General features: G+C 48.0%; 1 protein-coding gene across 6 annotated transcripts in view; it reads right to left on the minus strand.

The window, feature by feature from the left end:
- hecw1b (HECT, C2 and WW domain containing E3 ubiquitin protein ligase 1b) overlaps positions 1–14,311 on the minus strand; it is a 65,690-nt gene extending 51,379 nt beyond the window's left edge. For 4 of the 6 annotated variants that reach the window (XR_007387109.1, XR_007387110.1, XR_007387108.1 and 1 more), the window contains exon 1: positions 13,839–14,311. Coding sequence is in view for 2 of the 6 variants with exons in the window: in XM_049000843.1 (XP_048856800.1) it covers positions 13,839–13,868 (30 nt within the window). In the remaining 4 variants the exon portion in view is untranslated. Of the gene's footprint in view, positions 1–3,624; positions 3,683–13,066; positions 13,196–13,838 lie in introns of all 6 variants that reach the window. The other 2 variants (XM_049000841.1, XM_049000842.1) reach the window with 2 other exon arrangements.
- Positions 14,312–24,639: the final 10,328 nt, after the last annotated feature.

The following is a 24,639-nucleotide window of genomic DNA, read 5'->3' on the forward strand; positions in this document are numbered from 1 at the left end:
TAGTACAATCACTTCTGTATAAAAAATATCAAACACTACAAGAAACACATGACCAAAACTACGTATTCACAAAACACTTGATATATTTAACGTACAATAATTTCAGGAAAAGACAGTATCTTGTCAGGTAAACACACAGTATATAACTATATATACTGAGGAAGGTCTCCTCCAGCTGCTGAAGGCACATGCAGTCAGCAGCACAAAACTCAGTGTCCCTCCAGGTTCATACCCGACTTGTAAAGCAGGCAGCGCAGTCACCCTATTGGCTAGTGTCACAACCTACTCATCACCGACTCTAATCATCATGCCACAGACATGGAACTTTTGGCCAATTAGTTGGCTCCAAACAGAAGTCTCCTTTTCCATTGTGATGCTACACCAGTGCCACCAATAGGTTAAAGATCTAGTCGAAAAAATTACTGGTTCCTTACACCGTCCCTAAACAGTCATGTCAACAAATTATCTTAAGAAGAAATATAGGGAAAGCAATCAGTGGATAATACATTTCTTTTGCCCAGAACTATATTAATCTTAAAATATGAACTATTTAAACTTGAACAGCCCTTAAGCCATGTGATATGGAAAGGCTGTATTTTAATGACTCGGTATCAGAGTCATTTCAATGTTTCTGAATGACATTCTGCTCATTTCAGTTTTCTCTATATTTTCACTCAAGTAAAATAAAGTAGACAGTGTTGCAGGGTTAGGATATTTCACTCATGGACAACAGCACCCTAAATCCTACCAAACTTGGCAACTCTACAAACGTGAGTCAATTTCTTTTCCAAAACCTCTTACCAGAATATTGGTATTTTATATTTTATATGATTGTATCAAGTTCTGCAACAAAGACAATATTCTCTTTAATGGCAACTGCTGATACTTTTTTCATTTGTTATCCAAACCTACAGAAAGAAAAATAAGATCTGGAAACTATTTATCGGACATGCTGGAAACACTATAAAAATACTTAAAATGTAGCAGTCCTTACTCATTCAATTTCCTGCAAAAACAGCTTTAAATGAAAGACTAAAAATAAATATAAGGTTCCCAGAGTTTGAATATGAAAAGAGATATTGTAGATATACAATATCATATTTGAAGGGATATCAGTGTGTGAAAAGTTGTCTTCGGAGGGAGGTGATCAAGCAAACAGTCAGTCACTTTGGGAGGGAGTTTGCAGACCAAACAATCATTTGAGAGGGAGATTATAAACGAAAGAGTTATTTTGGGAAGGAGGATACAGATCAAACAATTGTTTTAGGAGGGAGGTTACAGATGAAGCAATCATTTTGGAGGGGAGGTTACATACCAGACAATCATTTTGGAAGAGAGTTTGCAGACCAAACCATCATTTTGGGAGGGGAGTTACAGACAAACAGTCATTTTGGGAGAAAAGTTTCGGACCAAACAATCATTCTGAGAGGAAGTTTACAGACCAATGAGTCATTTTAGGAGGGAGGTTACAATCCAAACAATCATTTTGGGATGGAGCATGGAGACCAAACAATCATTTTCGGATGGGGCATGGAGACCAAACAATCATTTTGGGAGGGAGGTTACAGACTAAATCATTTTGGGAGGGAAGTTACAGACCAAAGTCATTTTAGGAAGGAGGTACAGACAAAACAGTCATTTTGTTAAGAAGTTTTATGACCAAACAGTCATTTTGGGAGGAAGGTTTCAGACAAAACAGTTTACGATGGAGAGGTCACTGCCTGAACAGCCGTTTATGAGAGAGGGGTCACTGCTGGAACAGCCATTTATGATAGGGAGGTCACTGCCTGAATAGCCGTTTATGATAGGGAGGTCACTGCTTAAACAGCCGTTTATGATACGGAGGTCACTGCCTGAACAGTCATTTATGATAGGGAGGTCACTGCCTGAACAGCCGTTTATGAGAGAGGGGTCACTGCTGGAACAGCCATTTATGATAGGGAGGTCACTGCCTGAATAGCCGTTTATGATAGGGAGGTCACTGCTTAAACAGCCATTTATGATACGGAGGTCACTGCCTGAACAGTCATTTATGATAGGGAGGTCACTGCTTGAACAGCCGTTTAGGATAGGGAGGTCACTGCTTGAACAGCCGTTTAGGATAGGGAGGTTACTTCCTGAACAGTCATTTATGATAGGGAGGTTACTGCTTGAACAGTCATTTATGATAGGGAGGTAACTGCCTGAACAGCCGTTTATGATAGGGAGGTTACTGCCTGAACAGTCATTTATGATAGGGAGGTCACTGCCTGAACAGTCATTTATGATAGGGAGGTTACTGCTTGAACAGTCATTTATGATAGGGAGGTCACTGCCTGAACAGCCGTTTATGATAGGGAGGTCACTGCCTGAATAGCCGTTTATGATAGGGAGGTTACTGCTTGAACACCCGTTTATGATAGGGAGGTCACTGCCTGAACAGTCATTTATGATAGGGAGGTTACTGCTTGAACAGTCATTTATGATAGGGAGGTCACTGCCTGAACAGCCGTTTATGATAGGGAGGTCACTGCTTGAACAGCCATTTAGGATAGGGAGGTTACTTCCTGAACAGTCATTTATGATAGGGAGGTCACTGCCTGAACAGCCGTTTAGGATAGGGAGGTTACTGCCTGAACAGTCATTTATGATAGGGAGGTTACTGCTTGAACAGTCATTTATGATAGGGAGGTCACTGCCTGAACAGCCGTTTATGATAGGGAGGTCACTGCCTGAATAGCCGTTTATGATAGGGAGGTCACTGCCTGAATAGCCGTTTATGATAGGGAGGTTACTGCTTGAACAGTCATTTATGATAGGGAGGTCACTGCCTGAACAGCCGTTTATGATAGGGAGGTCACTGCTTGAACAGCCGTTTAGGATAGGGAGGTTACTTCCTGAACAGTCATTTATGATAGGGAGGTCACTGCCTGAACACCGTTTAGGATAGGGAGGTTACTGCCTGAACAGTCATTTATGATAGGGAGGTTACTGCTTGAACAGTCATTTATGATAGGGAGGTCACTGCCTGAACAGCCATTTATGATAGGGAGGTCACTGCCTGAATAGCCGTTTATGATAGGGAGGTCACTGCCTGAACAGCCGTTTAGGATAGGGAGGTTACTGCCTGAACAGTCATTTATGATAGGGAGGTTACTGCTTGAACAGTCATTTATGATAGGGAGGTCACTGCCTGAACAGCCGTTTATGATAGGGAGGTTACTGCTTGAACAGCCGTTTATGATTTTTGACTTTAGTATGGTTTATGAGGTTCACTATTCTACTCCCCTCATGCTGTCTGCCCTGTGGCACTACAGCAGTGCCCTTTGAACAAATCCCTCTGATATGTAAACACCGCGACCTAGTCTGGGGACATGCTCTCACCACTGCGCTCACGCTCGCTGTCGATTCCTGCAAATCAACTCTAGCAGATCTTGAGCGTTCAGCTTCAGGACCGTGTTGGAGTGGGGGGTAGAAGGGTCTGAAGGTATAGCGAATGAACAGCAGAGCAGCAGAAAAGGGGTCAGTTAGGAGAGGGCGAGGCGCCGCGTGCAGCTGAGCTCCAGAACATTCCATTATGAATGGCTCTGAAGCTCGGATGGGATGGGATGGGTGACTTGAGGTATACAGAAGAAGGACACTGACCTTAACACTACAGAGGTGCAGCAGCATTATGACCGGCCAACAGAAAGCACATCAATTCCTGAGGAAGAGTTCATGAAGTTACTCCAACAAAGCTGAGAGTTTAACAAGACAGCAGGCTTTGCTTTTCGCTCGGCGGAGTGCTTGAATTGCATCCAGTGTTAATCCGCATGCAATTCTTGCGCCGTAACATTATTTGCAGCAATAAAGCAAAAAGCACACAGGTAAGTGACCCTGTAAGCCATGCAGTGGAGGAGGTTTCATTTGACCTGCGCATCTCTCTGATCATCCTTATCATCCAGGACCCTCCTGTAAGCGTAAGGCTTGGCCAGCACAAAATAAGTCTATCTTCATGACCAGAAGCCATGAAGGCACAATAAACAAACAACTAAACAAATAAAATGGACAGACAGACAGAAGAGAGACAGGCAGGGGGCAGACATGCACTGTCTGAGACAAAGAGACCGATCCTGCAAGAGAGTGTTAGACAGGAAAGCAAAACACATGTCTGACAAGCGAATGAACGAGGGGCCAAGGGGCATGGGGAGATAGACCAGGTTGTGGCAGCAGGGGCCAGGACAACACACCAAGCTCCGTTTCTGTGCACGCACTTTCGAGTGCAACGTTACAGAAACCGGTTCATATTTCACCTGGAGGTAATGTTGGAAATGTGGGGACAGGCAGTCATTTGTGTTCCTGTGTGTGAACCGAGGGCTACAGCCATCGTGTCTTAGCTGTGAGCTTCATCACACCATCCTAAGCACACAAGTGAGCGTGAACGAGCAGGAAGCGGCTTTAGAAGAATGTTCTGTTTCTTCCATGAGCAAAACAGAATAACGAGATGAAGGCAAAGTGATCTCATTGTGTCCGAGTTTCACTAGTGAGAGCCTCAGTCCCCTGTGTGAAGAAGTCACTGACTGAGATTCAAACAACAAGCTGCTTGTGTTCCCGATCATCAGCCGTTCATCTCACCATGGCACATACTGCAGCCTGAAATCCTCACAGAGCTAACAGGGACCAGGCAACGCGGTCGCTCACAAGTCACCTCACAGAGTCGATACAGTCTAATGCTAACCATACACTAGAAAACTCTGAAAAGACTTTTTGAACAAGAAAGTCAAACACCCTCTCAGACCTAAAGACAATGTGTCATTAGTCACAGTTTTTTTGTCACAGACTATGATCTTGCAAAGACTGGGGACCTTACAGGGTCAGTATTTGCACGACTGTAACTAGATTCCTTTTGAGATTATTTCCCATTATGTTCCTGGTGGAAATTTTTAGGAAGAGAAAAATCATTCAACAATGGAGCAGAAACAGAAGCAGATTTTGGCCACAGCTGCTCTTTGTGTGTGGAATGGTTTGCTGTGATAAAACAGCGAATAAGAGACACGACCCTGGGTGCATGAAGGGAGACAGCCTAAGAGAACCACAGCTTCCAAAGTCTTCCCATAGTCTCATCCATTCTGTATACCCCTCCTGAAATCCTGTACTTGCTTTGCTGCTTCCTGTTTTGTGCTGGAGAGAGCTCAACTCTTAGTTGTTGACAATATTCGTGTTACTATATACATGATCCCAGACAAATGACCTATGATAACAGGGTTGATTTTATTGGAATGTCAAAATTAGAAAAAGACTGACTTAAGACAGTTATCCTGACACCTGACACCTTACACTCTGCTAAACAGTCGCGATTTAGGGGAATTTTGTCTGCAACAGGGTAATCGCTTGAAAAGTTGTTTGGTGTAAGGCTAACATAACACGATATCAGACCCCCAAAACACTGCAGTGTACGGGATTTAGGAAGGGACAGGTCCTGGTGGTACCTCAGAGTGGTGTCCAACGTCTTTAAGCATCCTCAGACTCACGAGACCATGGAATTGTCCTGACCAGGACCGACAAGGTTGCTCGGCAACAAAATAAAATATCCATCCATACTTCCAGTAAAAATATCAAACTTTCTGTATATTGTATAGAAACAGTGAAACACCACAAAGATTTTTTTCATACTCTAAGAAAACAAATAATAATGAACGTTATTCACTACTTTGTGATTAATTGCCTTTCTGAAAATCTGTGATTCTATGTTTGAGAAACACATCTGAAGGCGTATTACACATAAAGAGAGACGTCACAAAATATTCAGCTGTGTTTGGGTGGACAGAGCAAGACAGCAGAGTCATTTAAGGGGAGAAACCCTAAGAGTGTTTCTTCCCCTCTCCTGATCTCTGCTCTTTCCCAAACAGATTTTTTACTGTCTTGATAGGTACTCAGGTTCTAGTTCAGCGGGACAATAAGACACTTCTACTCCTGCAGGCCATGAGGCACAACACAGCCAAGCATTTCCTCTGCTAATACTGGTATTTAATATTAAACCCTACTCAAACAGTTAATGCATGGCACAACCACGCTCCGCCTCGTCCTCATTGGTGAAGGAGAGACCCCCCCAGTCACACTGATGTTCATGATGAAGCTGTCTTGAAGTCTTACATACTGCTGTACATGTCACACTGTCATTTGCGACATCCATCAATCTTTTCAAAAGCAAAGACACACCTTTACCCAAAAGTGATATTTTCAACTGCAAGAGGCCTCAAGAATACACCATCTTCTCTAGGATAACCCTTAACCAGAAAAATGTACTGACTTCCGGGAACCGCAGGATGACATGTGAAACGTATATGGGAGGCTACTTAACAAGGGTTCACAAAATGGATGGATCTCTGTATGTATGGTTATATACTGGCCTGCTTTTGATAAACCAACCAAAGTACTAATAAAACTATTCATGCAGCCAATTTCAATGGAACCGGGAGCAACACAAGATTAATAATAATACTGTAAAGTAAAGAATTGTGATCAACTCCGAGCACTAACACGGCAACAATGGGTCGGCATCAGTCAGGATTTGGCCCAGAAGCTGATATTCAGCACACCAGCGTGAACTGCAGAAGTCACGAAGAATACTGACTCTTTGAATAAATGTGATGTATTTGCCAATAAAAGCCTTTGATACTTCTAAAATATTTACAATTATTCTTCGGTATACCATAGAAATGTAAAAAAAATAAAAATGCTGAATCAGCAAAGTTTTCAAAACACAAAATTTGTGCCACTGCCAAAAATTTTGGCTATGACCGCAGAGTAAGTATAGAGTATGAGTAGGATAATGAGCCTTAGAGTATAAAAGTAGGGCAATGAGCCTTAGAATATATGAGGGGGGTAATGAACATTAGAGAATAAGAGTACAGTAATGAGCATTTGAGTATAAGAGTAGGGTAATAAGCATTAGAGTATAAAAGTAGGGTAATGAGCCTTAGAATTTGAGTAGGGTAATGAACATTAGAGTATAAGGGTACAGTAATGAGCATTAGAGTATAAGAGTAGGGAAATGAGCATTTGACTGGCCTGATAGCACAGAGGCTCTGCAGGTCACACTGTGCCCTCAGATGGCTGCGGTTCTAGGTCCTACCTTCTGCAGGAGTGGGGTCAGTGGCAGAAATGGGTTTTCCCATTTCTCTGTGCACCTCAGCTTTCAACACGGACCTGAAACTGAACACTCAGAACGCGCTGGAGCAGAGTCGCGTACTGCCAAAGTTAGAATGGACGTGAAGTGTCTTGGTGTGTACTTTGGATGGGCAGACTCCCTCAGCAGGAATTAGGAGGGGCTGCTGGAGCATGTGTGGGCCAGGCTATCTGGTCATGGATCCTGCCTTAGCGGTCCTACAGGGGGAGGGTGTTGGTGGCTAATAGCACAGTGGCGTACAGACTGTGGCACAGGTTCATGGTTTTACCGCCGCCTGCGCTGCTCACCGAGATCCAGAATCTTCTATGACATTTCTCCGGTGCTGCCTGCGGGGTTTTGAAAGGCTGTGGTGGACGGGGAGGGAGATCTGACAGGGCATTGGGAGGATGACGGTCTATTGCTGTCCTTCAGAGCACCTTGTTTGAGACACTTTGCAGGAGCTTCCAGGAAGTTTATAAACTTACCATGAAAGTTCTCTACATGGACTCTCTGGCTGGGTTGGGGTGGCTGGTGTATTTGGCGCAAGGCGCTTCCCCCTCGGGCTGTTGGAAGACCCTGTTCCCCATAGAGAAGCACACAGGTGATCTGCAGTGGAGGGTGCTGCATGGTGCTATGGCTACGAACAGACACGCGGCGCATATTGATCCTTCTGCGGTGGGGGATTTCCCGTTTTGTGGGGAAGACCAAACTTGCTGTACCTTTTTCGGAGATGCGCGAGGCTTGGGACCATGTTCCTGCGGCTGAAGGAGTGGTTTGGTGGGTTCGAAGTCGATTTCTATGATAGCCTGTCTATGGTCTGAGATACAGGGCACATGAGCATGTTAAACTTTTTCGGGGGGGACGGGGGAGGCAGGCCAAGTTTGCAGTTTGGCTGACCTGGAAGAATAAGCTGGGAGGGGCTGGACTGACGGACTGAAGTCTGGTGTGACTGGTGGCAATGGGGCTCAGAGTGAGAATGCAAACTGAGAACGTCGAGCCATGAGCCTTGTGCTTTGGTGACAACAAAGGGATTTTAAACGTCAAAGTCTCTCTCCCCCTCCCTCCCTCTTTCTCTCCCCCCCCCCTCTCTCTCTCCCTCTCCCCCCCTCTCCCCCCTTCCCCCCTCTCCCCCTCCCTCTTTCCCCCCCTCTCTCTCTTGCCCTCTGCCCCCTCCCTCTCTCTCTCTCCCTCTCCCCCCTATCTCTCTCCCCCTCTCCCCCTCCCTCCCTCTCTCTCTCTCTCTCCCCCTCCCTCCCCCTCCCTCTCTCTCCCTCTCCCCCCTCTCTCTCTCCCCCTCTCCCCCTCCCTCCCTCTCTCTCCCTCTCCCCCCTCTCTCTCTCTCCCCCTCTCCCCCTCCCTCCCTCTCTCTCCCTCTCCCCCCCTCTCTCTCTCCCTCTCCCCCCTATCTCTCTCCTCCTTCCCCCCTCTCCCCCTCCCTCCCTCTCTCTCCCCCTCCCTCCCTCTCTCTCCCCCTCCCCCTCCCTCCCTCTCTCTCTCTCTCCCCCCCTTTCTCTCTCTCTCCCTCTCCCCCCTCCCTCTCTCTCTCTCTCTCCCCCTCCCTCCCTCTCTCTCTCTCTCCCTCTCCCCCTATCTCTCTCCCCCCCCTCCCCCTCTCCCCCCTACCCACCCCGCTCCGAGCATACTGCACTCCCCTGCTTAATGCTCATCTGCAATGCATGCGGCTGCTTTTCTAATTAACCATGGCCGTAAACAGGGAGGTTTGTGATGCTTCCCACCACTCAACAACGCAGTAATTTTCAGCGCCGCTTTATTTACTCCGGCCGCCTCTGCTCATTAAGCACTCAAAGAAGCGCTGACTGGAAATGGCCCGTTTCATCTGCTAAATGGATTACGTCCTGCTTCACTGGAACATTCCGTGGGCTTTCAGTTTATCTATCTGATTTCATTTCACATTTCAGAGGAACGTCCAAAATATTCTGTCATGCATGTCTAACTCAAAACCATACAACATTTTCATATACAAAGTCTCCTTTCCGCGTTCTCTCCTTATGAAGGAAATAAGGCAAACCCTTTTAAGTCTTTGTAAACACCATATTTGACTTGTCCAAATCAAATCTCACTGTAAAAACAGCATCACTACATAACAAATTGCAAAATAAAACTTAAAGGAATTTGCAATGACAGGGCATGATTTTACTGACTGTTCACAGCAGGGAATGAGAGGCTACACTCTTACCAAAGGTCAAAGGTTACGTTCTGTCACCAGAAGCACATTTTCAAATCTCTGTTCCAGACCCTGGTCTCCAAAACCACTAAGCCCAACAATTTCTAGACCAGGGCTCCCCAATTCCGGTCCTGGACATCCAGAACCAACACAGATTTCCCTATTCAAACGCATATAAATCAGCTAATTATCAGGTTTAGCAGCTGTGTCTGAGCAAACTGTGTCGCAAACTGGCCCTACAGGACCGGAACTGGGGAACCCTGCACTAGACCCACTTCGGATCATATATCCAAACAGCTGAAGGAACAATACATTCAGCCACTAAGCACATTGTAGTGCTGTTGATCACTAAACCAACCGACCTTCTCACGTTTAAACTGGTTTTTGCCAGAATGGATAAAAGCACACAAATATGTTAACTGTTAACAGTTAACTGCGTCAGTAATTATGGATGTTAATGGTTCTTCTTTGCTTACCTATTAAAGACTGCTATGTGCTGAGACTGTAAGCATATTGCTTAGACCTGAGTAATGAGAAATGTCATCTACATATTTACTGGTATACAAAGAGTATCAGTGCATACCAAATACTGCTGTCTCCTGCGGTCTGCTGCGTATTCAGCCCGCAGCAGCTCTGCCTCCGGACATCATGCTCCTCAGCTGCAATCAATAAACAGCCGGTCACTCTTCCAGCGAGACCCTTGCCCGTGGCACGGTCACTGCCAACACGGAGCCCCTCACTCCAGCATAGGTGATGTCAGTATGGCCGTCCGTAACTGGGACCCTCCTGAGCCAGTCATAGCCGAAACGTTTCCCGAAAACAGAACAGGCCCCCTTATGTGGCACAATGGAAAGAAAACCCAAAGGAATCACAATACGGGGGGGTCAGGGTTCCTTAGATAAAAGGCTCTGCATGTCCCACATCCCTCTGAAGGCGGGTGTGATCGCCGTATGGTACAACTGGTTAAACTCCACAGAGTTCCAAATACACTTTAAAACACCCCTTATTACAATCAGTCCATTAGAACAAAACACAGACATTTACCAGAGTTCTCAGTATGATATGAAGCCTAAACAACAAACCAGACTTTTGAAGTAAGATTGTATTACGTACAGTAGTTCATATATTTCAGTCTCAGGACTGGAAGCGGGACCTTGACAGTAACACAAGCGTAGGGCTTAATGCAGAAAGTCTTATCAGCAAAGGCCTACCTGTTCAGCAAAGGCCTGCATTTTCAGCAAAGGCCCGCCTTTAGTTCCACAGAACTGCAGATTTCAAACAGGACCAAAGATGTAATGTGAAGTCACTTAAGCAGGACTTAATTTCTGCTCTAGGCTGGAAAACACCCTCAGGCCAGGACTGGAAATGTCCGAGCGTGATGACAGTAATGATTTCAGGTCCGGTTACAAGGAGGAATGTAATACCAAAGGACTCTGCAAATAAAGCCAGTGAGAATCCATCTGAGGTGATGAATGATTTATTAGCAAATTCCAGGGCGGCGATGACGGAAGCACACATGTTGGGACCTGGAGGTACTGTACTCCTGACATCAGTACCAGCTGGTAAATATCCAGACTGACGGCACAGAGGGCATGCAATTTATGATGTGCTGGTGAAAATGTACAGTGATGGGGCTGACTGGGGAACAACCATTATCATTTATAATTACAGCAACGAAAAAGATACTGACACCCTTTCCATCCAGAACCTATTTAGTCATATAATTCCATAATTAGGAATGCATGTAGCTAATTAACCGGGTCAGCCAGAACCAGAATCCCTGTGGAAGCACCAGGAAGGACTCCATGGACAGCGACCCACCCCCCCCCATATTCATCACGAGTAGAACACCCCACCTTCTAGCAGACAATCATTGGACATGAATTGTTTGGAACCTGCTGTGCTGATTCTTAAAAAGCTTCCCAAACCCTAGAGGACAGGTTTGTGGTATGTGCAACACAGTCTACATGCAGGGGATGGGTTTGTGGTATGTGCAACACAGTCTACATGCAGGGGATGAGTTTGTGGTATGTGCGATGCAGTCTACATGCAGGGGATGGGTTAGTGGTATGTGCAACACAGTCTACATGTAGGGAATGGGTTTGTGGTATGTGCGACACAGTCTATATGCAGGGGATGGGCTTGTGGTATGTACGATACAGTCTATATGCAGGGGATGAGTTTGTGGTATGTGCAACACAGTCTACATGCAGGGGATGGGTTTGTGGTATGTGCAACACAGTCTACATGCAGGGGATGGATTTGTGATATGTGCGACACAGTCTACATGCAGGGGATGGGTTTTTGGTATGTGCGACACAGTCTACATGCAGGGGATGGGTTTGCGGTATGTGTGACACAGTCTACATGCAGGGGATGGGTTTGTGGTATGTGCAACACAGTCTACATGCAGGGGATGGGTTTGTGGTATGTGCAACACAGTCTACATGCAGGGGATGAGTTTGTGGTATGTGCGATACAGTCTACATGCAGGGGATGGGTTAGTGGTATGTGCAACACAGTCTACATGCAGGGGATGGGTTTGTGGTATGTGTGACACAGTCTACATGCAGGGGATGGGCTTGTGGTATGTACGATACAGTCTATATGCAGGGGATGGGTTTGTGATATGTGCAATACAGTCTACATGCAGGGGATGGGTTTGTGGTATGTGCGACACAGTCTACATGCAGGGGATGGGTTTGCGGTATGTGTGACACAGTCTACATGCAGGGGATGGGTTTGTGGTATGTGCGACACAGTCTACATGCAGGGGATGGGTTTGTGGTATGTGCAACACAGTCTACATGCAGGGGATGGGTTTGTGGTATGTGCGATACAGTCTATATGCAATGGGATGGGTTTGTGGTATGTGCGACACAGTCTATATGCATTTCATGTCCAATAAGTGACCTAAATTTACTTTAAGATCTACCTTAAGAGTGTACAAAATATTTTCTGTAATTATAAATCCTGTGTAGATTTAATTTACAATGATTAAACATCATGTATCACTCTGACCCATAACTAACCTTTACAATGTATTCAGGTGACTTGATACTTCCTATAGGGCCAGAGTCATGGAAGACCGTTTGGAGAGCACTCATAAAACTGAATTTTCATAACAAAAGCATTTTCTTAATTATGCATATTACATGTGAGATGTAGAAATTAAAAATACAGAAAAAGCGATTAACTGTTGAGTTGTTCTTAGTACAATTAACAAAATGGTAATCATAAAATATCCGAACAGCCAGCCGAAGTATTTAAGTGTATATCATGCTTTTTCGTGCCCATTTTTCGTACTTCCAGTGACATCTGCAGCCATGACTGACACACAGCACGCTAGAAAGCAGTAACTGCTTTACCGAGCCAAGCCGCACTGGCTTTTTATCCTGCGGGTTCGGCGTCCTCACGCAGTGCATGCTGGGTACCCAGAGTGTCAGGTTTTGACATGCCATTCAGAAGCTTATTCTGCATGCTTAACACTGGAAGGCTTCATTTAAAAAGCCTTGGAATCATTTATATTATTTGCTTGTATAGTTTATGTAATTACACATAAAGGTCAGTCAACTTACATCCTTTAATCGCAATAATTTAATAAGTACTACACAATATCCATATTGCCGTAATATGTAAAACTGGACTCTATTGCTCTTCAGTACGGTTTCATATATAACACTTTGATGATAAAGTAACAATAACCGGGTATACTATGGAGAATCTTCCGGACATCCGCAAACTCAGCTACCCACCTTGCATAGGAAGGTGTATGAACCGGCCGGGGGTGGGTTACATGCTGCCCGCCGTCCCCCACAGAGCCGCTGAGCTACTCGTTGTTACACAGAATGGAGAGACCGCTCCACTGCGGGGGGAGGGGGGACCTGACAAAGGGGGGAAAGCTGGGGTGAGAGTGGGGCGGCGTAAAGGGCCGCGAGCAGCGGAACAGGTATGGTGCAGTACGGCGGCGCGAGGCGAGCAGCAAAGCGTTACACGTCACGGCATCAGCGCGAGGCGCCGCGTGTGACCGCGGGAGGATGCGCAACATGCAGCCGTGTGTACTCCAAAATACACAATACTAAAATAATAATAATAACATTGGTAAAAATCTTTATCTCATAATTCCAAGCTACGCTTAGTTGCATGCTTGCCTGCAAAGACAGGATCCGGTACGGTGATTACGATGCATTTTCTACATGCCCATGTTCGCATGAAGACAGCAAGCGAGAAGCCATTACTGTAAGTAGATCACAACACAATGAAATATAAATATGTAGGCTAAATCTGGTTAAATTACACAAAAACCAAGCAGTCCGGCAAATGGTAAATAAGTGCTGATCTGGAGGATAATTGAAATGCGTTGTTCGCCGCTTAGTTATTTAAGGAGGAAAACATGCGAAGGTCTGTTTGCCGCAGCATAGCGATATGCTGCCGCCGCAGGATCGCTGCAGATCCCCGGAATGCCGCTGCTGGCTCCGGGCAGTGTGGCTCTATGTACGATGCACAGCATCGACAAAGACAGCTTACCTGGGATAATACCACCTGCCTTTGAATCATACTCCACTGCCAAGCGTTAGAATCCAAACATCACTGACATACTTCACTCTAGTCACGAAGCCCATTTTTGCCGACGTACAATATCCAGGTAAGGGGAGGAGGGGACAGCGGTATCCTGGCCGCCTATACAGAGAAATACTACATCAGGATGGCAATCCCTCAGCCTCCCTCTTGGTACCATGCAGATGCAGCCAATAGATCGCCTGTTCTTGTGTGCGTCGCCGTCTTTCCTCCTCCTCCGCACCGCCGCCAATCACGTCCCTTTCGGCGCCGGGCAGGAGCGCGAGTGTGGGGCCGTGATGGAGACATGAGGAGGTCCCCTCGCTCCGCTCCCTGCACCTTTCGCCTTTGATCGCCTCCTTAAACTGCCTTTTACTAACCATGAAGGTAGTAGCCCCACCGATTTATGGTTCTTGTTTTATGGTTTTGGGGAGTTTTATTAATGTTAGTATTAACACAATAATTAACATAATAATCCGGATAATTCTAAAGTTTAATTATATAACTTGTTGGAGTTTGACTCCACCGAGTCCGTTGATGAGGGAAGGATGCAGTCTGAGGCGAAGGTTGGTTGCAAGTCAGCTCTCTTTAATGACGTCACAGATTTAAATCCGGGAGCACACTTAGATGCACAAAACAGTACATACCAAGAGTAGCTCAATATCTCTTGTCAGGGTCTGGTTTTTATAACCCAAACAGGGCGTTTACTGTTCTTGTTGGTATTTTTCCAGTTGGCGTAACATACAAGTGTTGTTTTGAAATTACTGGCGTTAGTCCCCACACCCGTTCCCTTTTACCTTGTCTTATTATGTTGCAATTAAGCAGCGTCAGCGACCCCCTCCCTTGTTATGTCCCTGCATGTCAAGCGTAAGCTTAATGTCACCGCGACCCTGTCAATGTACCTTCTGCTTTTCTAAATTTACTTGCACTTCGAGGAGGGCCGGAGCCCCCCTTTTTGTCCTGCCTATGTTCCAGTTCCAGTTAGTTCCCCATTCTCAGTGTGACAGAGGTTAGCACGCGGCCTAGCCCCCCTTCAATTTATAATGTAAATATGTAATTGTAGTATACAAGAACAGTAATGTTCACTTTTCAATGCAGCAGATCATTTTAACTGCAATATTAATTGCCCCAATGCAGATATATGACGTTGCGGGGAAATGCAATGAAACAGGTTTGTCGAAATCTGATGTGATCCTGTGAAAATGGGGATCTGTGACAATGAATGACGTTATCATCGTCGTCGTCATCATCATCTTCATTATCACACTTTCCATTACAACGTTAATCTACTGTTTTAGCTCATTAAAAATGACACGTGATCGTCCCGGAAACGGGCTTTCGGAATATCCGTCCCGGACGCTCTTTTCCAGGATATTAACATATACTTAAATGACCGTAATTAGGAACTTCATTAGCCACAGGGTACTTACTCGTGTAAGCTTTTCCGTTATATGGTCCAAGCTCCATCTTGCGAATGCAGGACGCTCATTAAAATGTCCTTCACGTCCGTGATCATATGCTGTACAAGGCATGTAAAAAAAAACTGAAATCCATAGTTCACGTGACCCCTGAAATTATTGAACAGTCACATAATGTAATCAAAAACACAATAGGTTATATCTCTACATATGAGACATCACACGTGATGAGGATATTTATACAAAGCATGACCTGAAATCTTATGTTAAGGATTTCGCACTGGGAACTTAAAATGGAAAATTTCGTTTAACCCACAAACGTGTCTCTTACTAAACAGTAAGATGTTGTGCATATTAATAGCAACAAAGACAGCACATCCGAGGATTTCCACAGACCCCACCCCCCGAAGGTCGGTCCGTTTTCACCTCTCAACTCTCTGGGCATCCAGAAGAGACTGCAGCAGTGACAGGGAACACGAACATGATGAATAAGGTCCTTCTAAAGATATCATTTGCTAGTCAGACGTCAGCGATTCCATAAAGCCTCCTTTCCGTTCGGTATATTATGTCGATGACGCAAAGTAATCTAAACGAAACTGAGACAGAGGAATGACAATTATGCATACAAAAGCTCCGACGAATCATATTCCTATTATTGAAACATTGTTACTTAATACCGTCTCATATAGAAATGGACAGTTTGCATTTTTCTTTTAGGTTTTAAGATCCCCAACGTTCCAGATCACTGCTGATGGGAGTGACGACGACAATGGTGACAATTACTGTTATTATTAGTAGTACCTAAAATAGCCCAAAACTAAAATGACAACATAAATATAGGTCACTGTAGGAAGATTAGAAATGGTTTGTGAAAAGTACACAGGAATTTCAGAAAAACCGAAGACTTTAGTCTTTACAACAAGGCATCTGTGACTGAATAAAATGTCACTGCATCGATTTAGTAGACAAACTTGCTGTTTTTGTGCCTCAGTGGTACAGGAAGAGCCACAGGTAGCTTGCTGTCAGCCAAACACTGGGATGCCTGCTGGAGGAACAAGTGACAGAGGATTTCAGCTTTCAAGGAGGCAGGTCCAGCTTCCTGCTGAGACCTCCGACAAGCGCTCCAAATATGGGACTGAAGACCGTGGCTTCACCTGGGGCTTAATATTAGAATAATCTGTCCTTCTAACCATGAATGCTAGTCAGGTCAGGTTGGGCAGCATGCACTGACGCAGTGCATTGCCACACCCACCACATGGCAAAACTCCTTGGGATCCCACCTGGCGACTCCCCAGGCAGACATGCGGTCCATTCCCACCCTCCAGAAATGGCCATCTGCCACAGCCAGGTGTTACGTGGGCGTCCTCTTGGCCTAGTCCAACCGCTTAGGACTTCCTCAATGAGGATCCTGTGAGCTGGATCAGCCTCAGGGAAACGCACCACAAGACCATAGTTCCATAATTGATGCTCCCTCACAATGCAGGTAATGTGCCTCGTTTGGGACTCCAGCAATGAGGATCCTGGGAGCCAGATCACCCTCAGGGAAACGCGCCACATGGCCGTAGTGCCGTAACTGACGCTCCCTCACAATGCAGGTAATGTGCCTCATTCGGGACTCCAGCAATGAGGATCCTGTGAGCCGGATCACCCTCAGGGAAACACGCCACATGGCTGTAGTGCCATAACTGACACTCCCTCACAATGCAGGTAATGTACCTCATTCAGGACTCCAGCAATGAGGATCTTGGGAGCCGGATCACCCTCAGGGAAACGCGCCACATGCCTCGTTTGGGACTCCTCTAGCAACCGCTCATTCGACACAAAGTCAAACCTGCGGTACCCCAGGATTCTGCAAAGAGACACAGTACCGAAGGAGTCCGGTCTTCATCTCAGGGCACTGGATAGTGCCCATGTCTCACAGCCATGCAGCAAGACAGGGAGCACCAGGACTCTAAATACTTGAACCTTCATCCTCTTGCAAAGATATCAGGATGGCCACACACCCGTTTACAGTGACCTCAAGACCCCCCATGCTCTTCCAATCTGTCTGCTGACTTCACAGGAAGAGTCACCAGAGACCTGAATGTCGCTGAGAGGTAGGTAAATCTCTCGACGAGGTCGACATTCTCCCCACAGACAGACACACTACTGATGGCTGTGCCTAAGAAGCCATTAAATGCCTGGATCTTGGTCTTTATCCAGGACACCCACAATCCCAGACAGTCAGACTCCTCACTCAGTCTCTCGAGAGCCCCGATCAGAGCCTCCATTCACTCCACTAAGATCACAGTATCGTCAGCAAAGTCAAGATCAGTAAATCTTTGTCCACCAAGAAATACCCCAAAACCACTGGACCCCACAACTCTGCTCAACATCTAGTCCATGTATGCATTTAACAGAGTAGTAGCAAGAACACACTCCTGGTGAACCCCAGCATCAACTATGAAGGATGTGTAGGTTCTCCCTCCACTCTGCACAGCACTCACAGTACCAGTGTACAGGCCGGTCATGATGTCCAGAAGATTCCGTCTCAGAATGTCCCTCAGGGAAACTCGATTATAACAAACGCTTTACAAAAATCAGCAAAGACGGCAAAGAACCTATTATTATTATTATCATTATCATTATTATTATTATCATTATCATTATTATTATTATGTAACAATAATGCACTAACTTGGTCATAGTATGTCCCAGATCCTAATATGTATCCTACTCTAACATAGTCAAGGCTTTGGTTTATGGTAGTGAACGATGCAAGTTATTACAATGCTGAAAGCTATAGTTAAGTAAAAATCTTTCAGTTTTACCAGTCAATATATTTTTTAAGGATCTAACAGATTTTCATCACATGAAATGCAGAGATGGTGCCCGTTTGCCCTGACCGCAGTGACATTCAGAGGCTACAGGAAACACTGCTCTTCGGAATCCAACATCCATCCATCCATCCATTTTCCAGACCGCTTATTCTACTGGGTCGCGGGGGGGTCCGGAGCCCATCCCAGAAGCAATGGGCACGAGGCAGGGAACAACCCAGGATGGGGGGCCAGCCCATCGCAGTGTCCGAGGGCAGGCTTTCTAAATCAGTGTTCCAGCGCCTCATTATATGGCATTTTGATGGTGCCCCTTCCTCCCCCACTGTAAGAATACTCACCCCTACTGTAAAGGTGCCCCCCCACTGTAAGAGCACTCACTCCCACTGTAACGGTGCCCCCTCCCTCCACTGTAAGAACGCTCACCCTCACTGTAAAAGTCTCCCTCCCTCCACTTTAAGGGTACCCCCTACCCCCACTGTAAGAGTACTCACCCCCACTGTAAGGGCGCCCCCTCCCCCCAATGTAAGAGCGCTGATCCTCACTGTAAAGGTGCCGACCCCCACTGTAAGGGAGCTGCCCAACCATAAGGGCATTTCCCCGCCACTGTAGTGGTGCCCCCCACCACTGTTGGTTGCAGAACGCCAGGGAAGAAGGGTGCTGTTATATGAGTGTTTACAAATAACTCACTGTGCCTCACTTTCTTATAAAACTGCAAACTGTCACACGATCACTCATGGTTCACACCTCATGACGTCATTCATCTCATCATATTCCACCTATTTCCAAAGATTAGTGATGCATTCGCTTATTATTAGTGTAATAATTATAGTAAATGGAAAAAACTAATAGTAATGATTTAATAAATAATATTGGATATGGTCCTACCTGTGATTTTAAATGCTCGCTTATCCAGGAAGAGGAGATGTCATGGGGATCCATTACCAGAAACGCTATAGGTGGCTCACAAAAATATCACACGAGATACCGTGCAAATCCGACGTCTGGACATATAATCGATGGGAACATCTTTGGGACAGTCAGAGACAAGCCATCTGAAGGACAGAGTGAAAAACAGGGAACGTGGGTAGAGGCTTTTAAAGCTGTTTTGTATGTAAATAAAATTTGGGTAAATGACTAAAGAAAACTCTGTTCCCCTCATTTCCTAAGAAATGTCCATACCTAATATGTATTTTCATTTTTCGCCAGCTCCCCAAATCATGAATTTAAATATTGAAAAACAACCTATTTAAACATAACAATCGATTTCAACATTCTGTGTGCGTACAAGTTTGTGGGTATAATGCAATGGAGATATGCAGTGTTTTCCATTCTGAATGTAACTTTTTAAAAATCCCCGTATTTGTCCGGCACTGCCATCTTGTGTTCAAACCATCAAAACTACACCCTGAAGGTAATTCACCAGGTTTACGGTTTTTTCAGTTACTTTGGTACATTTCTCTAATGATCCTTAACATTACGTGCATTTCTCAAAATAATTCCTACAAACAGCCCCACATGATGGACTGATTACCTAAAAAAGCCAATAACTTTCACAAAATCTTTAGTTTATCCCTCAATGAACTTGTCAGTGCCACCAGAATGACGTCTTTGTGTCATCATTCACAAACATGATGGTTAAAATGCTCAGCCACTTTTTCAGTAGAACAGAGCACATATTCCAATGGAGACAAGAGCTAAGGTTTGATGACAATGAAGGAAAATGTACAAAGTTGTACTTTTTCTGTATGAAATATCAATTTCAACAGCAGACACTGTAAATAAGCATTCATTTGCATGTGTGCTATAGTATATGCCCTGTCACGACCGCGGTCGGGCGAAGCGGCGATCGTGCGGGTAAGCAGGAAGGCAGTATACGGGGCAAAACGGGAGTTTAATTGGGAAGATGGGGACCGGGAAACAGCTCACGCTTACAAACATCAATGACGGACAAGGGAAACCGGGGAGACCAGGACTTAAATACATAGGACTAATCAAAGTAACTAGACAAAGCTGGAGACGATCAGGGAAATACACGTGGGTAATCAGGGGGCATGGCACACACGAGGAGCGGACGAGCCGGGCATGACAGAACCCCCCCCCCAAAGGCGCGCTACTCCGGGCGCGCCAAGGAAGGGGGCGACGGACGGGACGAGGCAAAACAGGACCTGAAAAACAAAACAGAATCAATGACACGGGACCGGGAACAAGACAGAGGCACAGAACACAGCGAGGGACAAGACAAAGGACAAAACCTGACAGAGGGTCGGGAAAGCAGACAGGCAAACCAGGAAGGGAGACACAGAAGGAACGGGCGGAACAAAGGGGCCAGGAGTGCAAGGCGGGTACACCAGGGCACAAGGAACAGAGACGGGTGGAACGAAAGGGCGAGCAGAAAACGAAGGGGCAGAGACAAGCGGGACAAAGGCAGGGGCGTAGGGAGACAAGGAGGGGGACCAAAGGGGAGCCCGAGGGAGACCCAGCGGGCGACGGGGGGCAGCCGGAGGGGCCGCAGGCGGCCGGGAGGCCGGAGCCTGAGGGGACCTCGGAGGGGCAGAGGAGACAGGGCGAGGGACCCGCGGAGGGGCCAGGGAGGGAGCAGGAGGGAGCACCGGGGAAGGGGACGAGGGAGCTGGAAGGGGCCAGGGCGAAGGCAAGGCGAGGGGGGGAGCCACCGCAGGCGGCGACGTCCTCCGACGAGCCGAAGGTGGGGGCCCCGCAGGCGACCGAGGAGCCGCCGTTGGGGAGCCCCCCGGCGACCGACCAGGCACCGGAGGGGGGAGCGAGGCAGGGCGACGAGGCACCGGAGGGGGACCCGCAGGCGACAGCCGACCCGGAGGGCCAGGACCCGCGGGCGCCAACCGAGCCCCAGCGCAGACGAGGCAGGGCGAGCCAGGGGGCAGGGAGGGCGGGACCCCAGCCCTGCGTCTGTGCCCCCTTCCCCTACGGGACACAGACAGGCCGACCCTAGGTCGGGGTCGCCGGGGCGAGGGACAAGGAGTCACAAGTTCTGTCCCTGAGGGGTCCCATTCCAGCTCCTCCACCTTCGAAGAGGGAGGAGCTAAGATGGAGTCATCCGGGACCACCTCGGGGACTAGGGTGAAAGGAACAGGAGCTGGGGCTGCTGCAGGCGGAGGGACAGGAGCTGGGGCTGCTGCAGGCGGAGGGGGCGCCTCTGGGGCTGCTGCAGGCAGAGGGGGCGCCTCTGGAGGAACGGGAGCGCGGTCAGGAACGGGAGCGCGGTCAGGAACGGGAGCGCGGTCAGGAACGGGAGCTGCATGTGGCTGCAGTGGGGGCGCCTGCCCGGGAGCTGCATGTGGCTGCAGTGTGGGCGCCTGCCCGGGAGCTGCAGGTGGCTGCAGTGGGGGCGCCTGCCCGGGAGCTGCAGGTGGCTGCAGTGGGGGCGCCTCTGGAGCTCTCCGGAGCTTGATCAACCTCCGGAGGTCCTCAGCCATTCTCTCCAGGTCCGAATACGGGGATTCTGGAGAGAAGGAGGCGAAATCCTGCCCCAGTTGCGCTGCGAGCCTTTTCCCCTCCGGAGGGCCCTGTGGGGCCGGTTCCCCCATCACCCTCCAGTACAGTCCCTGGAGGGTGAAGTACCTGTCTGCAAGGGCCGCGGGCGAAACGGGCGTGGCCCCTTTAAGAGCGCGGGGTGCTTGCGGGAAAACCTCCCGCACTGTTCTGGCCCCTTCGTTGCCCCCTTTAAGAGGGCGGGGTGCTTGCGGGAAAACCTCCCGCACCGTTCTGGCCCCTTCGTTGGCCAGCCGCTCTGGCTGGGCGAAACACCGCTCCGGGGGCGACGGAAGCTCTGTGGGGGCAGGTTCCGGTTCCCGGAGTTGGAGGGGTTCCTCCTCCTCGTACTCAGTCGGGAGTGTCAGCCTGGCGAGAGAGCATGCCCCCAGGCGAATTGTCAGCTCCTCTGGCTGAGCTCTCCTTCTCCTCCGCTTCTTCTTGAGGTCCGTCATTCTGTCACGACCGTGGTCGGGCGAAGCGGCAATCGTGCGGGTAAGCAGGCAAGCAGGAAGCAGGAAGGCAGTATACAGGGCAAAACGGGAGTTTAATTGGGAAGACGGGGACCGGGAAACAGCTCACGCTTACAAACATCAATGACAGACAAGGGAAACCGGGGAGACCAGGACTTAAATACACAGGACTAATCAAAGTAACTAGACAAAGCTGGAGACGATCAGGGAAATACACGTGGGTAATCAGGGGGCGTGGCACACACGAGGAGCGGACGAGCCGGGCATGACATGCCCGTTATGTAGCTATATTAAGGAAATTTACTGTATACTACAAAATTCAAGTGAAATACCGTAACACGAAGAATTGCAGTAAGAGTACAGTATTACAGTACAGTGCAGAGAGTTGGATTACATACCCGTTGTATGAGGACATTGAGGACACGGTTGTTCCTCCAACATTCACCCGTACCCTTCGACCAGCCTCGACCATTCTTAGGCCATGACTGAGGACACGGTTGTTCCTCCAACATTCACCCATACCCTTTGATGAGCCTTGTCTATGATTGAGGAAATAATCCACAATTGTAGCCCTTATTTTATCAAGAATGTGATTCGTGATGACACACCATAGTTCACAACAACAAAACCCATCCTACGTATTTAAACCTATATGACATAGCAGGGGACAGAAAATTCAGCACCCAGGGAGTATGACCTTGCTCCGGTAAGGCTCAGTGCAGCAGCTGGTAAGGCTCAGTGCAGCACCTTGTTCGGGTAAGGCTCAGTGCAGCAGCTGGTAAGGCTCAGTGCAGCAACTTGTTCAGGTAAGGCTCAGTGCAGCAGCTGGTAAGGCTCAGTGCAGGACCTTGTTCAGGTAAGGCTCAGTGCAGGACCTTGTTCAGGTAAGACTCAGTGCAGCACCTTGTTCAGGTAAAGCTCAGTGCAGCAGCTGGTAAGGCTCAGTGTAGCACCTTGCTCAGGTAAGGCTCAGTGCAGCAGCTGGTAAGGCTCAGTGCAGCACCTTGTTCAGGTAAGGCTCAGTGCAGGACCTTGTTCAGGTAAGGCTCAGTGCAGCACCTTGCTCAGGTAAGGCTCAGTGCAGCACCTTGCTCAGGTAAGGCTAAGTGCAGCAGCTGGTAAGACTCTGTGCAGCAGCTGGTAAGACTCAGTGCAGCACCTTCCTCAGGTAAGGCTCAGTGCAGCACCTTGCTCAGGTATGGCTCAGTGCAGCAGCTGGTAAGGCTCAGTGCAGCAGTTGGTAAGGCTCAGTGCAGCACCTTGCTCAGGTAAGGCTAAGTGCAGCAGCTGGTAAGACTCTGTGCAGCAGCTGGTAAGACTCAGTGCAGCACCTTGCTCAGGTAAGGCTCACTGCAGCAGTTGGTAAGGCTTAGTGCAGCACCTTGCTCAGGTATGGCTCAGTGCAGCAGCTGGTAAGGCTCAGTGCAGCAGTTGGTAAGGCTCAGTGCAGCACCTTGCTCAGGTAAGGCTCAGTGCAGCAGTTGGTAAGGCTCAGTGCAGCACCTTGCTCAGGTATGGCTCAGTGCAGCAGTTGGTAAGGCTCAGTGCAGCACCTTGCTCAGGCATGGCTCAGTGCAGCACCTTGCTCAGGTAAGGCTCAGTGCAGCACCTTGCTCAGGTATGGCTCAGTGCAGCACCTTGCTCAGGTATGGCTCAGTGCAGCACCTTGCTCAGGTAAGGCTCAGTGCAGCATCTTGCTCAGGTAAGGCTCAGTGCAGCACCTTGCTCAGGTATGGCTCAGTGCAGCACCTTGCTCAGGTATGGCTCAGTGCAGCACCTTGCTCAGGTATGGCTCAGTGCAGCACCTTGCTCAGGTAAGGCTCAGTGCAGCACCTTGCTCAGGTAAGGCTCAGTGCAGCAGCTGGTAAGGCTCAGTGCAGCACCTTGCTCAGGTAAGGCTCAGTGCAGCAGTTGGTAAGGCTCAGTGCAGCACCTTGCTCAGGTAAGGCTCAGTGCAGCAGTTGGTAAGGCTCAGTGCAGCACCTTGCTCAGGTATGGCTCAGTGCAGCAGTTGGTAAGGCTGAGTGCAGCACCTTGCTCAGGTAAGGCTCAGTGCAGCAGCTGGTAAGGCTCAGTGCAGCACCTTGCTCAGGTATGGCTCAGTGCAGCACCTTGCTCAGGTATGGCTCAGTGCAGCACCTTGTTCAGGTAAGGCTCAGTGCAGCACCTTGCTCAGGTATGGCTCAGTGCAGCACCTTGCTCAGGTAAGGCTCAGTGCAGCACCTTGCTCAGGTAAGGCTCAGTGCAGCAGCTGGTAAGGCTCAGTGCAGCACCTTGCTCAGGTAAGACTCATTGCAGCACCTTGCTCCGGTAAGGCTCAGGGCAGTACCTTGTTCCGGTAAGGCTCAGGGCAGTACCTTGTTCCGGTAAGGCTCAGTGCAGTACCTTGTTCCGGTAAGGCTCAGTGCAGTACCTTGTTCCGGTAAGGCTCAGGGCAGTACCTTGTTCCGGTAAGGCTCAGGGCAGTACCTTGTTCCGGTAAGGCTCAGTGCAGTACCTTGTTCCAGTAAGGCTCAGGGCAGTACTATGTTGATCAGAGATTCAAACAGCAATTTTT

Source organism: Brienomyrus brachyistius, unplaced genomic scaffold (genome assembly GCF_023856365.1).
Source record: "Brienomyrus brachyistius isolate T26 unplaced genomic scaffold, BBRACH_0.4 scaffold53, whole genome shotgun sequence".
In the NCBI taxonomy this organism is placed as follows: Eukaryota; Metazoa; Chordata; class Actinopteri; order Osteoglossiformes; family Mormyridae; genus Brienomyrus; species Brienomyrus brachyistius.